Source organism: Equus przewalskii, chromosome 31, assembly GCF_037783145.1.
Source record: "Equus przewalskii isolate Varuska chromosome 31, EquPr2, whole genome shotgun sequence".
Lineage (NCBI taxonomy): Eukaryota > Metazoa > Chordata > Mammalia > Perissodactyla > Equidae > Equus > Equus przewalskii.
In genome coordinates this window covers 14,755,893-14,775,280 of record NC_091861.1, presented here as the reverse complement: position 1 = coordinate 14,775,280, position 19,388 = coordinate 14,755,893, and the positions used below count along the sequence as shown (strand labels likewise).

The 19,388-nt window shown below is 36.1% G+C and overlaps 1 protein-coding gene across 3 annotated transcripts in view; it reads right to left on the bottom strand.

The window, feature by feature from the left end:
• Nucleotides 1-19,388, bottom strand: part of GPATCH2 (G-patch domain containing 2) — a 221,449-nt gene that overhangs the window by 185,423 nt on the left and 16,638 nt on the right. For 2 of the 3 annotated variants that reach the window (XM_008526700.2, XM_070602484.1), the window contains exons 4-5: nt 16,075-16,257; nt 15,523-15,602 (exon numbers count right to left, since the gene is read on the bottom strand). In XM_008526700.2, the coding sequence (XP_008524922.2) occupies nt 15,523-15,602; nt 16,075-16,257 (263 nt within the window). Of the gene's footprint in view, nt 1-13,371; nt 15,394-15,522; nt 15,603-16,074; nt 16,258-19,388 lie in introns of those variants that run through there. The other variant, XM_070602485.1, reaches the window with a different exon arrangement.

The window sequence follows — 19,388 nt, the reverse complement described above, 5'->3', positions numbered from 1 at the left end:
AAAGTAGCATTTAACCACCCATGCGGTAAATAATGCGGGATTAGAAATATTTAGTGTTTTGTTTCCCTTTCAAGAGTGGTAATCCATCAAATCCAAAAATGTTCTCTAAAATTTTTCTATATTTTTGGCAATCTCTAATATATGAGACCATAAAACCTATAAAATTAAATAAAAGGCATTACACGGCCAGAATAGGTCTGCTTTTCTAAAGAACTGCATAACCTAAAAGAGCAGGTAAAGGCCCCTTTGAACCAGAAACGTGGAATCCTTATTGAAAAACAAAACAAAATAAAATGAAAAATAGGGATTAAAACACGACGCTTGATTAGAATCTTTTAATTTTGTTCCCTCAGGTAATGAATCTTAATGAGAGTGCAAATAATTTCGAAGCAGTTTAACCACTTCATATCCAACTAAACCACATACTATTGCAAGACGAAGTATTAGAGTAACATAGGAAAACAATGATTGAACACCTAGACGTGCTAGATGTTTCCCTAAGTGCTTCATAAATGCAAAAATAACTTCCAAGTTTAGTACATCCTGTGACGTACATCTGCTCCCAACAAATAAGCTTAATTCATAATTTTTCCATACAAGTGAGGCACAAGACAAAAATAAACTGATTAATCTACAGAAGTTAATATTTCTAAGTATAATTTAGCACAATTATAAAATATTTTTATATTTAACATGTGAGCTTAAAAATAATTAAAAACTACAACTGAAAAGTATATTCTGTTCTTAAATCAAAATAACCACCGGAAGTAAAACTGACTTTAAACAAAATCAGATTCCAGTTTTTAAATTTTAATTTATAGGAAATGTTACTTTTGATTATTAATAAATCCAAATGATTCCAACAATCACACTGCAACTGCATGCAATACTTTGAGATACATCAAAGTAATAAAGTAACCTGTCAAATGAGTAATTATCTATATTTAATCTATATATAAAACAAATGGCCCAGAAATGAGTCGTCTGTAATTCACTCAAGACACATTGATGCCATATATTCATGGTTAGAACATCTAATTTCTTCATACATATTCATATCTTAATTCACTTTTAACGAAGTTTATGATTAGGATTGTTGTGAAAATAAGTGTACAGTCTCATAATGGCTAAATGAAATTAAGGATTACCTACCAGAAATAAAATAAGAAGGAAACGTGTGCATACGCGTGTGGGTACGCACATGGGTATGTGTGCGCGCGTGTGTGTGTAAAGGCCCCTTTTTCATATATAAAGTGTCTGCTTTGCCCTTCTTGCCCTTCACAGTGCTACACTGTGGAGCTGGGAGTTATATGCTGGGAAAAATAAGAGGAAAGAAAATTCATTCAGTCAGCTAGCCAGCCAGCAGCTTTAAGGAACGTTCCAATGGAAAGTAAAGGCATTTCAATAACAAACATATGATATGATATATACAATAAGGTGTTAATAATGTGTTAGTAATATATATAATACATACAATAATTTGTTGAGCAAACAAGATGACTCTGAGATTACGTTCAATCAAGGAATCAGATTAATTTGTATTTCCTATAAACAGTCAATTCTAAAAGTTGGGCATGTACTAGTGTTTTAAGAAGCTATATGAGGAAGTAGGATTAGGGAAAAGTGATATTAATAAATATGAAAAAGGCTAATGACAAACTTGTAGCATAAATTAATTACTTCAATACAATTTGCAACAATTTAAAAGGGTAAACTAAGAATTCAACAATGAAAACTCCTGAATCTTTCCTCAAAATAAGAACCCAATCAAAACTTGAAATGGACAACTTCTACAAGTTGATAAGAAATTTAAGTTTCAAGCCTCCTGGTATTTTCAAAAGGTATTCAAAAAAGCAAAATCACTGTAGCTCTAGCTAAAAATATAGAAAAGAGTATAACTTCTGAAAATTTTCATTTGTAAAAAAGGTCTGGAGTTCAAAAGACCTGGCTCTGATCCTTCTTTTTGAGGAAGATTAGACCTGAGCTAACTGCTGCCAATCCTCCTCTTTTTTGCTGAGGAAGACTGGCCCTGAGCTAACATCCGTGCCCATCTTCCTCTACTTTATATGTGAGACACCTGCCACAGCATGGCTTGCCAAGCGGTGCCATGTCTGCACCTGGGATCCAAACTGGCAAACCCCGGGCTGCCAAAGAGGAAAGTGCGCACTTAACTGCTGTGCCATCGGGCTGGCTCCTGATCCTTCTTAATGAAGCTCACTCTTCGAAAACCACTATGAATCCATAAAATGGGAGTTACAATAATACTTACATCACAGGATGGATGGAGATGTAAAGGTGCTTTTTACAAAATATTAAATGCTATTTAAATATTTATTGCTGTCACTAACCTTTTTGGATATGAAGAAAATCTAATTGATACGTAACAGAAAAATTTACCTTCAAAAAAATTGGAGAAAGAAAACATTTAAATGTCAGCAAGGATCTAATACGTTAAATCAACAGGTACCAAAGGATAGGAGAGAAAACGTAGGTGAGGTGGAAGGAGAAGAGCTGACGGGAGGGATGGACAGCATATCTACATGATGAAAACTATTACACTGAAAAATAAAACATACATTCAAGTCAACAGATTTAACTTGATCAACCAAACAGAATAATGATCTGCCCAATATATTCTTTAAATTGACCAAACTGAGAGGTATTATTTTAGTGGGCCATTAGGCTTATCTAATTTCTTACAAATTAAACATTAAGTGGAGGGCCAGCCCCATGGCCGAGAGGTCAAAGTTCCGCATGCTCTGCTTCGGCGGCCCGGGTTCGTGGGTTCAGATCCCAGGTGCAGACCTCCACCACTCATCAGCCATGCTGTGGAGGCATCTCACATACAAAGCAGAGAAGACTGGCACAGACCTTAGCTCAGGGCTAATCTTCCTCAAGCAAAAAAAGAGGAGGATTGGCAATGGATGTTAGCTCAGGGAGAATCTTGCTAACAAAACAACAAAAATTACGTGGAAATACATTTTTACCCTTGAAGGGGAGGCTGTATAGCTTGATGGTTAATTCCTTGAGGACTGGGCCACAGGGTCAGAGTTTTAAATCCTGACACTGTCAGTTACTAGCTGTGACCTTGAAGAAGTCATTTAAGCCATCTGTCCCTGTTTCCTCATTTATAAGACGGAAAGAATAATATTTACCTCAGTAGGCCTTTTTTGAACATTAAATTAATTAACATACATAAAGAGACTAGAACACCACTGGGCAAATAATGATAACTCAATAAACGTCAGCTAACATAATTACTAGCAATCAAACATTTGTCCTTTAATATTAGTTACATAAAATAAAACCTCATATGAGAAATAAACCATTTAATAATATACTATAATGAAATATTATGCCACCAAACAAATGAATGAAAAAATAAGTATAATGTATAATCTCTCAGACATTCTTTTAAAGGGTAAAAACCAAGGCACAGAGTGACAGATGCTGTATTTGCACAGATGGGTGTGGGAGGAATTGGGTATAGGGCAAAGACTCTCCACTGGATACTTTTTGTCCTATTTGACTTTTAAAACCGATGTATCTATTACTTTTTATTTTTTCCTGAGGAAGATTCACCCTGAGCTAACATCTGTGCTGCTCCTCCTCTGCTTTCCAGGTGCGTCGCCATCACAGCATGGCCGATGAGTGGTGTAGGTCTGTGCCCGGGATTCGAACCTGTAAATCCAGCCTGCTGAAGCAGACAGTGCTGAACTTAACTACTACACCACAGGGCCAGCCCCCTCTATCACTTTTTTAAAAAATGAAAATTAAAAGAGGGCACTAGGTAGGACTTACCAGTAAACATAACCCACTGATCATATGTTTATTTCATCTCCCTCCCAAAGCCCCACTCAAATGCCAATAAAAGAATAAAAAGGTCTAACTCCACCAGGACAAAGAGAAAAGGAAAGGAGATCCCACCCGACAAGATATGTCGTCACAATCTAAGAAGATGAAAATCAAATGATGTGCGGCCGCCTGCTCAGCTTTCTCTAGCGCAATGGGGTAGGGAAAGCGTGGAAATAAAAAGTAAGCTGATGGAAACAGCAGACTCCAAAAAGGTTCAGAAATTGGAGGATCCAGATACCTCTTAAACAGGGAATTGGTGGAAAGTCCATTTTTTAAAAAAAAGTTGATCCCCGATCCCAGTCCTCAGCTACACATTCATATTACGTTGCTACCCCCACCCTAGATCCCAGCAGAAGCTCAAAGTTTACTATACAAAAACGTTAAACTAGAAAGGGGTCCTATCTTTGGGCCACATGATACACCCTTACCAAAATTAGAAGAATTTGTCAAAGTCTGCACACCGAATGCCCCGTCCTCTGCTTTGCAATCAGAATGCTGGCTAGTGGACTCCATCACTGCCCCATCCCACCCCAAATGCGCTGAGGCAGGAGATAACTTATGAGATTATTTCAAAGGGAAATCCCTAGGATAGCAATATTTAAGGATTCTCCAAGCAAAAGGTAAGCAAGCCTTATGTCGGCACCTAGGTACCCAATCAGCTTTCTCTCTCTCTCTTTTTTTTTGGTGAGGAAGATCATCCCTGAGCTAACACCTGTGCCAATCTTCCTCTATTTTTTTATGTGGGATGCCACCACAAGCATGGCTTGATGAGCAGTGTGCAGGTCCGCACCCGGGCTCTGAATCAGCAAACCCTGGGCCACAGAAGCGGAGCACACAAACTTAACCACTACGCCACTGGGTCGGGCCCCCAATCAGCTTTTTAGTGCTCTCTCAAATGGAGTCTTCTCTGCTACCACATCATGAAATACATTAAAAGGACAAATGAAAAACAATGAAGGGGCTGGCCCAGTGGTGTAGTGGTTAAGTTCACATGTTCCACTTTGGCGGCCCGGGGTTTGCAGGTTCAGATCCCAGGCGTGGACTTACATACGGCTCATCCAGCCATGCTGTGGCGGTCAACCCATGTACAAAATAGAGCAAGACTGGCAGGGATGTTAGCTCAGGGATAATCTTCCTCAAGCAAAAAGAGGAAGATTGGCAACAGATGTTAGTTTAGGGCCAATCTTCCTTACCAAAACAAAACAAAACAAAAAAACAATGAAGAACTTAGATACTAATATTGGTAGGAAACAATGTTACTTAAGGTTGCACTGGCAACATAACAAGTGGGGGAAAAGTCCCTAAGAAACATAGGGTCATACCCAGTAAATCCCTATCAAGACTTTAAAAATTATTAAGCACATACTATGTGCTAGGAGCTGGACTCTGTCATTGGGGTACTCCACGTGCTTGGGGATACAATTCAAACAAAAGAAGATGAATAACAGTATAAAACAGAAAGGGTGCCCATCAATGAATGAAAGAATGGCAGAGACGGCAAGTGTGATGCCATTTCAGAAGAAGGAGCGATTTGAAGTGTGAAGAGTTGGGGAAGGTTCTGAAGCAAAAGTATAGAACTTGAACTGTTTCTTGAAGGACACGCACCTAACAGTGAGAAGATGGGTGCACTGCTGTGAGTAAAGCTATAGGAGGAGTCAATGTGGCAGAATATAGCACAGCTGAAAGAGGGGTGGGGGTGATGTGAACCTAAGACCATCTGGAAAGGAGTGAAGAATCATAGGTCATGCATGAGCAGAGAAGGCAGAAGGGAACACACCCAGATTTTACGGTAAACTACTTTATGAAAGTATTTCTTGGCTAACCACATTTTTATAAACTGTTTACTTGGAGTTACATGCGATATGGATTAGAGGCAGGAAGACTGGAAGAAAGACAGACCAGGGAGAAGACTTGTGTCCTATCAAATGTAAGGTTATGAGTAACTACCCTAGGGCAGTGACAGACGAAACTGGAAAGAAGAGGCTAATATGACAGATAAAGAAAAATCAGATTCAGATGCGTAGACGTAGAAAGAGTGGAGGAAGACAAAGATAACACACAAAACTAAAATTTAAACTGAGGAATGAAAAACCACTTAGGTTCAGTGCTTCTTTAACAAATGCTAGGTCTCTTTTCTCTGTCTTTCCCAATTAATTTTTACTCATCAAACTGTAAAGTACTTGAAGACAAAGACATATCTGGCTCATTTTGTATTCCCAGCCCTTCCCACACTGAAGACATCATAAGCCCTCATTACACGTGCATACAACAGAACCAAGAAATCTATGCCTGAAAACACAATTAAGCCACACATCAAGTTTCTGAGACAAATGTAATGTATTCTTATTCATCCAACAAATGACACAAAATACTCCTTCAAAATATTTTTCTGGATCAAAACATTAGAAGCATCTATCAAAGATATATGTAAATGAAATAGAATGAGATGAAATCAAATAACTGCTTAGTTTTTAAAGACTAAGTAGTTTTCAAAGGAGTATTTCTAGACCATATACCTCAAAATCTATAAAAATCTGAAAGACCTCAAAAAGACCAAGTACACAGTATTAAATATGACTAGAATTATATTGCCACCTAAACACGCTTGCAAGTTCAGAACTGTATTGACCTCGAACCCTATAATGGTGAGCTGTCTATAACCAGCCATCAGATGTAAATATGAAGTTCCAAGAGGAAGATGCTATGCAGTTAACGGCACAAATCATCACTTCGTAGGTATATAAAGAAATCAGTAAACTTCTACTTTATTCCTCCCTTAAGTACTGGTCAATATTTTAGACAATTATGATTTTAACAACAACAATTTTTAAGTTCTATTGGCTTAAAATATCTATAAATACCTGTTGGCACCTATCGCTGGTTTGTCAGAATCCCCTTGCCCGGATGACAGGCAACAAACATCTGGTTGGCATTTGCAAACTATAGTAAAGGGAACCCCTTTTATTTATATGACTTCTTTGTGAATTCTCAGTTGTTCAAATTGACCTTCAGTTGGAGGATGTGCAGGTGACTTCAACAGAGAAAGCGCTTGTTAAATATTATTTGGAAGTGTTCTACCCATCACTGATTCTGAACTTTTCTGATATGAGGTATCTGGCATATCTAAAGGCAAATTAGAAAAGTGAGTTTTACAGACCATCAGAATAATTCTATCAGCAACATAAAAGGCAGAAAACCAGAGTCGAAGCTTCGAAGAAAGTGAAATGTTTGCAGCATTTCTATTTCCCCGGTTTTGCTGAAAAGAAAAAAAAGGAAAAATAATGGGGACTCTGGCAATGTCACCACCATTTCAAAGAGCAATAAGGAAAAGGGGTCTTTAGTCTCCATCTATGGAGTCAAATGGTTACCAATCTACAGCCTTAATTTCTAAAAAAAGAAAGAGTATTTTAGAACATATTTCAGAGGTTTCTTAGGATACCAAAGAGAAGAAAAGTTTTTAAATGATAAGCATAATCCTTCTAAGAAGTATTTTTTTAAAAACTTCAAATTTTTGCAAATTCAATGTTCTTAAGGAGATTTGTTGAAAAGTTCATACATCATTTCCTCAAAAAAGAAGAAAATCAATCTTACAACAAAGCTTTTCTTTACTAATAAAGTGGATGACCTAAGAATTTGTATGCAGGTACCACACTGTAAAAAATAAAGAGAGCACAGCATTTTGTCCAATTTTAAAAATGCAATAGAAAGACTGGTTCCCCTGCACAATATTTAAGCAGCCATGAAAGCAGAACAGCTATTACAATATTAAATTTCAGAACATACATTATGATTAAATCTAAAGGGTAAAATCAAAGCACTATATAAATATTTGGCACCTGCAAATTATCTTTCAGCAAAAAAAGAATTCAAAAGTACCAGCAGTAATGCTATACTTTGTAAACAAAAGTGACATTCTTTTGCCATTTGTGGGCCCATGTACAGTGACATTGAAAAGCTATGGTCAACTTGGTCAGGAATCAGGAGAGATGTCTAGGATCTATTCCAAGCTCTTGAATGAACAGGTGTGAGTAATGTACACCTTTGTTTCTTTCCCCACGTTGTTGTAAGGTCAAAGAGGAGAAAGGCACTAGATCTGCCACGGCTGAACACAATTCCAGCCTGCAGATCCCATTCTCTCCAATCACCTTCATGTCCTATAATTCTTTATCACATTACCCTGTTTAATTTTCTCCATGGTCATTTTTATTTACTTACCCTCCTCCCCCAACCAAGTTTATTTTTATTTTATTTTTTTAAAGATTTCATTTTTTCCTTTTTCTCCCCAAAGCCCCCCAGTACACAGTTGTATATTCTTCGTTGTGGGTCCTTCTAGTTGTGGCATGTGGGACGCCACCTCAGTGTGGTTTGATGAGCCGTGCCATGTCCGCGCCCAGGATTCGAACCAACGAGCAGAGGGCGGGAACTTAACCACTTGGCCACGGGGCCAGCGCCCAACCAAGTTTATTTTTACTCACTAAAATATAAGCTCCAGGGAACCTTATCTGCCTTGTTCACCACTGTATTCCCCAAAGCCTAGAAGAGTAGCTAGCATATGGTAGAGACTCTCAATAAGTACGTATGAATGAAAGGATACTACCCGAAAGTCAATCAGAATATCAGGTCCAGTAAAATATAGGGATTCAGCCTACTGTGGATACCGCCTACTAGGGGAATAGGTAGGGGACACCTGATAGTCTTAACTTGTAAGCACCCAACACATCCTCTATAACTATTCATGTGATCTTTCAAAAGACAGATCTGATCACCTTAACCCCCTCCTCCTCCCGAGAGATTATATCAGTTCACATGCATGCCCATGAACCACAAAGTCCAAAATAATCTAACTCCCGCCTACTTTGCCAACTGAACCCTGTCTCCTGCATGCTCCTCCACACAAGCGTACCTTATACTTCAGCAAGACTGGATTCACAGTTTCTCGAACACTCCATGCTGTTTCACACTTAAGCCTTGCCCATCCAAACTTCTGTCTGCCGATTCCATCCCCCATGAGTTAGGGAGCTCCGACTGATATCTGAAGTCCCAGCTATAAGATCGTCCTCCTGTGTCAAGTCTACCCAGAATTTTGCCAAGTTCCATTAGAAAGGGGAGGAAAGAAGCAAGAGAAATACAGAGGATATCATCACAGTTGAACCGAAGTAGGAATGTGCTAACTACAAGGCACACTGTACAAGCCTGGAGGGATAATGGGGAACCACGGAGCGCAAGCAGGGAGAACAGTCTGAAACAGAAAGCAAGAAAGCAGACCAGAACTGGATGATGTTAAAGATCAAGAAGGATGTACTATAAACCACCTGAGAAACAAAGAAAAGGATTGGAATGGAGGATTTGGTTCTAGTGATTAATCTGATGGGAGCAGTAAAACATTTTAATTATCATTTTTATTATGGCACACACCTTGACTGTGCTCCCTATTCCAGACAGCAAAGTATACTGTGGGTATTTCAAAATAACTCACACTTCCAATAGCATTTTGTAACCAGGAATGAAGACTATTTTATGAAGAGAATTTATTAATGTTTATTAGCAACATGACAATCAATGAAGAAACTTCCAGACTGCATTAATTTTGGCTTACCAAAGGAAAAAAAATTAAAAATGTCCAAGTTATAAATGTTAACCTACATTATAGGGATGTTAATAGGATTAAATGAATTAAAATATATAAACAGCACTTAGAAAACATTTATAAGCATTGTTATAAATGTTTGCTATCATTGCGAACATTCTCTTCACTAGGTTCCAGATTTCTGAAGCATCACAAACACAAATGACAATATATGAAGTCAAGCCAATTCTAGTACCTAAGTTATCAGAGAAGCAACTACAAATATCTTAAATATTTGGGGAAAAAAGTATATGTGGCCAAATTTGATAGTAATAAAATACCAAATTTGAACATATGCTTATCCAATTTTTGCAAAAAATGTTTAAGACTAAATATGGAGAAAAGAATAAGCATTCAAATACTTGTTGAATGAATAAATATATAACCATATATCTGTACTATGTAAATTTGTATATATCTATTCCACTTTTAATAAAGGGTAATATTTAAATAAGACTAAATATCAATATTGATACTATTTTTAGTGGAACAGAATGAAAAATTATTAGATTCATATTTTCACATATCAATTATGGATATTATATTTATATGATATAAAATATAAAGTTGTGAATAGTGACATCAAAATAGAGAATTTTAAATCAAACAAGAGATACTATTAAAATGTCTTTTGTGAAAGAAATATTTAATTCTATTAAGCTGTAATTTTCTATGATACAAAATCCACTTTATCTCAAAATAAGTTCTAAGAAAAAAATGTCAGTTTCTAGTGTGAAATCTGGATCTCAAGCTGACTTCAAGGTAAGATAAAAACTAAATTATTAACATACATAGTGATAGATTAGAATATATATGATACAACATATATTTAGGATATAAAAATTTCTAAATATATATTCTGCTTGTATTCTGCAAAATATCCAAAAATGCTTTAAAGATACAAACAAATATCTATTCACAGAGATTATAAATAAGCATTGAGTTATTAAATTCCATTGAGAAATATTAGTTACCACATAATCAAATTACAGTTGGGGACATATGCTGTATTTTTAAAAATCATTTTAGATTTGTTTTCTATTATAAAATTTCTCCTTTATCTTAGACTAGTCTAAGAGAAAAGTTTATGTAGTTTATTTAAATCAAATCCATTTAAGACGGCCCTTCTGTTGTAAAAGGCTCTAAATCAGACTAAATATTCCTACTCTAGTATCCTTAGAAACAATAAAACAAACGATGAGCAAGCATACAAAGTAAATCACTATTCTAAGATTATCATGATCAATATGCCACTCATGAAATCTAGTCTTCCATGACTTCATAGAAGGAGAAAAAGCATAGAACATTCCTTTTCTCTTACAGAACGGACTGACTCAAGATTCCAAACAGATTCAAGCTACTGTAGAATTGAATATAAACAGTATGTTTACTTGTACAGCGTGCCAATTTAGATTAGGGATTGATGTTCACATTTTTTTCAGATATTTAAACTTGATAAACGTATAAATAAAAGTCAATTAAATCAGATTCATTTTCTTTGACAGAATAACCACCACCACCATCCCTGCCATAGTTGTTCTCATTCCAAGCATACAAAAAGATGGACTGAAACAATTATAAAACTTTTAGACAGAACCCTGTAACCCTTATGTACAATTTCTTATGTAATATTTATGTTGGATTTCAGGAAGTATATTTTAAATGGAGCCATTTATTTCCTGGACTTTCAATAGATGACTCAGTTTGAATGCTAACTTAGAATAACGTTAGACCTGTTGAAAGACCATAGTTTAAGAAAAAAGAATGAAAAAAAAATATCACCTACAGAAATCGTTGATTAATTAGGAGGCGTAGGGGTCAGATGTCCTAGGCTAACTGAAATGCTACACTTAAGTCAGGGAACTTGGATTCACTTTTGAAGTTCAGTATCCCAAGACTGATTGTGGGCTGGATCATTATTCTGAGGATTATTATTCTGAATTGTACTTGATGCACCAATTCCGGAAATACAGGAAATTCATACAACTGAATCTACTGGATAATGGCCGCAGGATATCCCTTGGAATTATAATTTGCTTAATTTTCCTAAAAGGGGTGAATATTAAAGTCTAAATAGTTGAGCTCTAATAAACTGATGCTTTATTTTAACAGAAGGACAGCAATAGTTGATTCTTCTCAACATTAAATTCTCAGGACTCTGTCTGCATTCACTCCTCATGTACATGGACAAAATTATTTTTAAAAATCAGTTAACTCTGAACCAAAACCTCCTAAACAGTATGGTTTTTCTACAAATGAATAACTTAATGACTGGGAGGGAGGGAGAAGTGTTTCTTAGTTTGCAATTAAGTTTTGAGATTTAATGCAGTGGCTGTCAGTGTAAAATTCATTCAAAATAATTCTTCACAGACCATATTAAAGACGAGGGCCAGCTCAAATATAAATGAGGTATAAAAGAAACATAAAAGGCTGTAATATAAAGCACTTTAAATATTAACTATAAGGCATACTATATATAAAATATGAACAGAAAAGTTTTAAAGTCTAAAATTCTGCACTTTGACCTATGATACAAACGTTCTCTGAATCATGAGCTTCTGTGTTTAATATACCTAATAATAACAGTAACTATGATTTATTTAATATAGACTATGTGACAGAGATGGTGCTAGGCCCATTATGTAAATACAATCTCATTTAATCCTGATAACACTTCTGCCAAGTAATTATTGTCTCTATTTAACAGAAAAAGAAAATGAGGTTCAAATTTCATTATAAGTGAAAAAGAAGAACCAGAGTAAGGATTCACAAAGGTCTGACTTTAAAACCTATGTTTTCTACAATGTGACTTGACTCTCTATGAAAATAGAGTCGATCCTCATTCCTATCTGCAGGTTCCACATTTGCAAATTTGCATACTTGCTAAAATTTGTAACCCCAAATCAGTACTCAGAGTGCTTCCCTGGTCATTCACGGACGTGAGCAGAGCGGGGAAAAATCTAGGTCACCTGTTGCACACGCGCATTCCCGCTGAGGTCAAATACGGCAACACTCTGCCATCTTGTTTCAGCTCTCATACTGTAAACAAGTTCCTTTTTGTGGTTAATTCAGTGCCGCGTTTTCCACATTTTTCTTGGTGACAGAATGGCCCCCAAGCACAATGCTGCAGTACTGTCTAGAGTCCCTAAGCACAAGAAGGCTGGTGACTGATGTGCCTTATGGAGAAAACACATGTGTTGGATAAGCTTTGTTCAGGCATGAGTTCACCACCAATGGCCATGAGTTCACCATGAATGAATCAATGATATATATTAAATAAGGTGTTTTTAAACACAAACATTACAGAAAACAAGGTTATGCACTGCGTGATTAAAGAAAATGTGACCAGAGGCTCACAGGAACCTAACCCTGTATTTCCCTTAGGAGCAATGGTTCAGTATTGGCTAATTAACATTCATGGGGATTTTATAGAACACAACTAAGGCGAATAATAAAAATTCCAGTTAAAAACTTTTCCTCCAAAAAATGTTTACATTAATATTTCAGTAAAAGATTCTTCTTCTGTCATTTCCTTCAAAGATCATCATTCTATTTGTGCAGCCATCATTCATCTGCTTAAGAAAAAGAATCCCGTTGCGCTATTCTGTCTAATGGGTTGCAACTACATGTGTTTGACTTCGCTTAGAAAATGAATCTCTCTTAAAAGCAATCTGACTTTCCAATGTGAAAGTCTAAGGAATTAAATTTCATTTCTTACTATTGGATGCCATAGGTACTGTTTATGACTGTTTTGTGAGATTACGATTTTTAAAACTAGATTATTACATAGAATACGGACAGCATGAGCCGCCACCACCACCACCACCACCACCACCACAACAACTCAGCATAGGAATTTAAAAATATCAGCACAGATTGGAAGTCTTACCTTTCTTGCCCAAGTCAGATACTTTATTGAAAAGAAAAAGATTACAGTACTTAAAAATCCAAACAAGGACAATTCAAGATTGAAAGAAAAAAACCTGAAGGAGCCCATTATCTTCAGTAAAATTTTGAATACAAAAAAAGGTAGACCAGGAGAACAGTTTATGGCCTAATGCACTAGGTCCATGATAAACACACATACACAGTATATCTCCATCAAGTGAAACTTAATCACCTTTTTACAATTTAGAGAGGGAAGGCAGCTCTTACTATGGTTAAGCCATGTATCATCAATACCATGAAGCTAGCCTATCAGTTGTAATAGCTTCTATAAAATACCACAGTGAGATTGCAATAAGCCCAGAAAATGGGCTACAAATCCCAGCTATGCTCAAGCAGGCAGTGAACCAAAAAGAAAAAAAGCTAAAACTGAACCAAGAACTGGAGAGCATTCATCTAGATTCACGACTGGTAAGGCAAAGTTCACGGGCCAAGGTTTGAAAGGGACTTATTCAGATCTAAAAGACAATCATTATACAAAATAAAATAAAAGCATTTATGTAATGCAGGAAAAAATTCATGAATTTTCACTCCAAAGGACATAGCACAAAAAAGCTTACTTACAATCACCAAACACCATATTATTGTACCTGTAAAATATCACTTAAAATATGCAAAGGGAAAGAGACTCAAAGTTGCACTTTATTAATCTCTCCAGTTTAGACAAGCAATCTAAAAGATATCATACATTCTTCATTAGTACATTTGCTGAAATCTTTCAGATTATAATAACTTTAGGTAAAGGAAATGTCAACTTTGAGTTTCTTTTCTGATCACCATATTTAAGTTAGCCATTAAATGCTGAGTTCACAATTAATCCATACAATAATAGAAAAATACATGTATTAATCACAGTTTTCATCAAGTATCGAAACTTAATAAAAATATCAATCATTTTAATATAACCATTTTGAATTCAAATGGCCTCAATGTAGCACAGTGTCTCAATAGAAATGTTACATTTTTCCCTCTGCTTGGTGAAAAGGAGCCCATGCAAGTATTTCTGACACTCACAGTGACACACATGGTCTGCCATTCTAAAGATGTGCAAGCAGCTCTCACTTTTAAACATGACAATATGATTTAGAGTCATACAATATTTGCTGAAATGCCAGCTTTCACATGATTTCAAAAAGCTCTAAACCAAAATGATACTTTTGCTTGGTTTCAGGTATCAGACAAAGCAGGTAATTTAAAAGGTAATAGTCAATGATCCTACTAGCACAGACTAGTTATCATTGTGGCTAGTTCAAAACTAGGGTAATTTTTGCAGTACAATGAAAACTATACTATAAAATACAATAGGTTTGCAATACAGAGCAGATTATCCAAGTAGAAGGCAAACTTGAACAAAATACAAACTCTAGCAAAGATTATCAACCTTTACTACTCATCGTAGCCCTTGTTAAAATACCCTGAGTAAAATGCAAATATTTTAAATAACGCTGGTTATATAAGATTTCTCTAAAATTGAACCATAAATGTTCATCAATGCATCACGTTTTTTATTTACAACAGTCAGATATGTAAAAATTAGTTCTTAGTGAGTCACAATATCAACATGAAGGAATACTTAAGTGAGATCTGGAAGTTCTTAATTTTCCAGCTTTCGTTAGCATTTTGGCAAAGCAAGTGATACATAAATGGTTTCAATGTAAAAAAAAATCATAAAAGAGGAAAAATATATAAAATTTACAGTAGTTTCTACCTACCCTGGGCCAACCTAGACCCCTAGAAAGCGCCCCCAACCAGGTTCACTTCTGCCTAAAGGAAGAATACCAGTCCTCCAGCAAAACCAGCCCCATCTTTTCATCAAAGAGGCTCTCACTTCAATGATATTCCTCCAGGGGAAGAGGACAGGAGCCAGGTTCCCTCGAATGTCATTCCCCAGATGTTCAAAACGTAACTAATTTATTAGCATTAGAAGATTTGGTTTATAGGGGAATCTCACTGGTCCAGTGTGCAGCCTACAAAAAAATGGATTATTTTTCAGTATAACATTAGAATATGAATAAAGGATGAGGATGTGGCTTTTTATTCCATAGAAATGGATACATTTCCAAACATGACAATTAAACAAAAAAAAGCATGCCTACCATTGAAGTTGGGGTCCCTCCAGATTTTTTAATGTTCTTAGAAGGCATTCCATGAAGGCGACTGAGTCGAGCTTGGAAACCTGGAAAATCAAAGTATTCAATTTAGGAGATTCTATGATCATTGAAGCATAGAATAAGATCCTATCAATTCAGAATTCAAAGTAAGTTGGAGGAGAGAAAGATCTAGAATAGTTGTGAGGAAAAGGCAAAACTCACACTTACGAGATCTGAAGCAACGCCTAGTAGGGTTCTAATGTGGACAGGACATAACTATTGATTATTTAAGTATTAGAGTATTATGTAGAGCTTTTCTTTCCTCCCTATTTACCTTTACATCATTTCAACATTTCCACGATGGGCCTAGCAAGAAAGCAAGTCAACCTTTCTAATAATGTGAAAGCATGGTAAACGCAGTAGCTGAGTTGCTACTCCACATGTTTCTGTACAGCATCTTGTGTTCAGATTCTGTCCTTTCCATTTCAGCCTATCCTCTTTCCACAAATAGACTGACTACAAGCCCACGGTATCCACCAGTCAGGCAATGCTACTGACCTCTTCTTCCCGGATGTGACATAAGGGGGAAGGAACCAGTTAAGATACTTTCAAAGACAGGATCTGGTAAATTTTTGTCTAGCTCAGTGGGATCTTCCTTTTCCCACCAGGGGATGACTCCAGTGATGCCACACGCTCCACCGGATTCCTTTTCATAAAACCAGTCACTCTGCTCATCGTCACCTGTGCAAAGACAAGACATCCCCCCAAGATTCAATTTTATCATCCAAATGTACAGAGTGGTCACATTTAGATTTAAAAAATACAAGACAGCAATCAAATTTGAATTATATATAAACAAAATTCATATAATTTTTAATATGTAGCACTTATAAAAAGTTTTTAGTACAAGTATATCCAAAAACTCCATGAGATATACTAAAAAGTAATTTGTAATTCATCTGAAATTGAAATTTAACCAGGGATTCTGTATTTTATCTGGCAATCATATATATAATCTAGAAAGAAAACTTTTTATTCTACAACATAGCTTCACTTAGGAAATGTTTTTTAAGACTATACCAAGAACTGCCATCGACAAAAACAAAATGTTATGTTTTAGAAGGAATTTAAAAATGTGAAAAACAATAACAAACTGGTTAATCCTTTGGCAAAAACTGTAGGGAAATCCATTTAAGTTACTACCCTTCCCACATTAAGGAAAAACAAGCGTTAGTCTCCTGCTGGGAATTAAAAGGTATGAAACTGTAGCATGTTCTTTGCAGCTGATAATGGTATATAATTAGCTTAATTTCATGATTTGTATGGAGTGTAGAAGAGGAAACAATCATGAACAGATGTGACTAAAGGAAATTAATCTGATTAAGTTCATTAAGAAATAGTTGTGAAAAAGTTGATTTTAAATGAAAAGTGACAATACCATGGAGTTTACGAAGAAACTATGGACTACCACAAGCAAGACATTTTTTAGAAAAGACCACTTTTCACTGTTATGTTTGACTTTTGGGAACATCCATGAGTATAGCCGTGGAATAATGATCAATATGAAACTGAATTTGAAATGTGCCCTGGGTGTGAATCAACAGTATTTTATATTTAAAAAAAACGAACAATAAAGAGATGTATAAAGAGACCAAAATACAGAAGGAAGCAGATGGCTTTTAAAAATAAGAGACAAATAGCATTTTCAATATGATCCAAGATTTATTAAAGTCTTCACAATTCTTAGGAAAACTACTAATTCTGGTTTCTAAGAGGGTCATCGCAACTGCCATATACTTCTCTTTAGAGAAAGAGAGTGTTGATTTCCCAAATCTTACTACAGACATTTTTAAATGTAAACTACAAAAACCCTTAAGCTTCAACTGAAAACCATTTTATTGTGGAACATCCGTATCTCAAATTAGGAGGGAGTGAAAAATTTAAAGCCTTTGGAAACCCAAAGTCACCAGTTTATTTCAATTAAGGATTTAATAAAAATTAACTTACAAAACAAGCACAATTCAAAGCATATCAATATCAGTACTGTTACTGAGAGTCACATGAAAATTTCACAGATCAAGTATAAGCACAAGAAAAGAAAGTCACTTGAAAATGAGTACCCAGGATCTTAATTCCAATTAAGACAACATTATTACAGAAAAATGAGGTTATTTTATTTTTGATGTGATACACAACTTTATTTTTTTGAGGAAGATTAGCCCTAGCTAACATCTGCCGTCAATCCCCCTCTTTTTGCTGAGGAAGACTGGTCCTGAGCTAATATCCATGCCCATCTTCCTCTACTTTATATGTGGGACGCCTGCCACAGCATGGCTTGACAAGCGATACCATGTCCACCCCAGGGATCCGAACTGGGGAATCCCGGGCCACCGAAGAGGAGCGTGTGAACTCAACTGCTGTGCCACCAGGCCGACCCCCACAACTTTGTTCTTAATAGGGAAATCAAACAGCTAAGGATTAAGAACTTGGACTCTGAAGTGAGATAAACCAATAAGAATTCCAGTATTTTTGTAAGGGTGGGGGGAAGTTACTTCAACTCTATTAGCCTAGATTTCACCACCTAAAAAAAAGAAAAAGAAAGGGAATCTGTGTGTTGTTTTAAGAAATAAATAAGAACTTAAAGTAAATGAAATGCAAAAAAGCACTTAGCAATGTGAAATACAATAAGCTCACAACAAACACTAGCATATTATTCCAAGTCACTCAGTGCTTTTCAAAGATTGATAGGCTTGTCAAAACGTTTTTTTTTTTTGAGGAAGATTAGCTCTGAGCTAACATCTGCTGCCAATCCTCCTCTTTTTGCTGAGGAAGACAGGCCCTGAGCTAACATCAGTGCCCATTTGCCTCTACTTTACATGTGAGACACCTACCACAGCGTGGCTTGCCAAGCAGTGCTGTGTCCACACCCGGTGTCCAAACTGGCAAACCCTGGGCCGCCGAAGCAGAACATGCAAACTTAGTTGCTGCGCCACTGGGCCAGCCCCTCAAAATGTTACTTTTTAAAGAGTTTTTTCACTTTATTTCATTACCGAATTCAACATTTACAATGTAATTTTGGATAGACTTACATATTTTAACAAGAATTTAGGTATATTATCAAGGTAGTCAAGCTCATCCTCAGCCCCGAGGTTCTACCATAATTCAGCAAAGTCTCAACTTTGAAAAATCTAGCCTTTAAAATAGTTATGTACCTATTTATCTGGGACAAATGGCTTATAAGTAAGCAAAAAAGAAGGATTATTTGATTTACTTTACTGGTATTGCCAAGAGGATGAACAGATTAAGAAAAACATGCTTGGGGCACGTATTATGTTGTCCTTGTTTCCATCACATCCTTAAACTACTTATAATTTAAAGAAATATTTTGTTTTTTCCCCTAGAACTTACTGCTTTCCTCTCAAGATTCTCAAGAAAGGAAGATAACATTTGTGACAAGTATTTGTATGTATACCTCCTGCCCCATTACAAGGATTTTCATATTTTCTTTCAGAACAGGTGGTTTCAAAATAATGCCATACGAAACTGTGAAAAGCTTCAGAAAATTTCAAAGGTGGAAAAGATCCAAGTCGTAAGACATTACTGTTTAACGGTTTACAACACTGAATTCACGAAAATCATCTAATTACTCACAAACTGGGTAGGATGAATAAATGTCACAGCTGAATAAAAATGACAAATGACTTGCAAATCCACCTTTATTAATGCTTAAACAGTATTAAATACGTTTGGAATCGGGGAGAATGAGAACCACTGTCGTGTGAAGTTGCCTTAAAAAAGACAAAATTGAAAAGCCTGAGGTCTGCAAAGCTTTCTCAAGGAAGGTAATCCTGCCTTAATATTAGTGGCTCCAC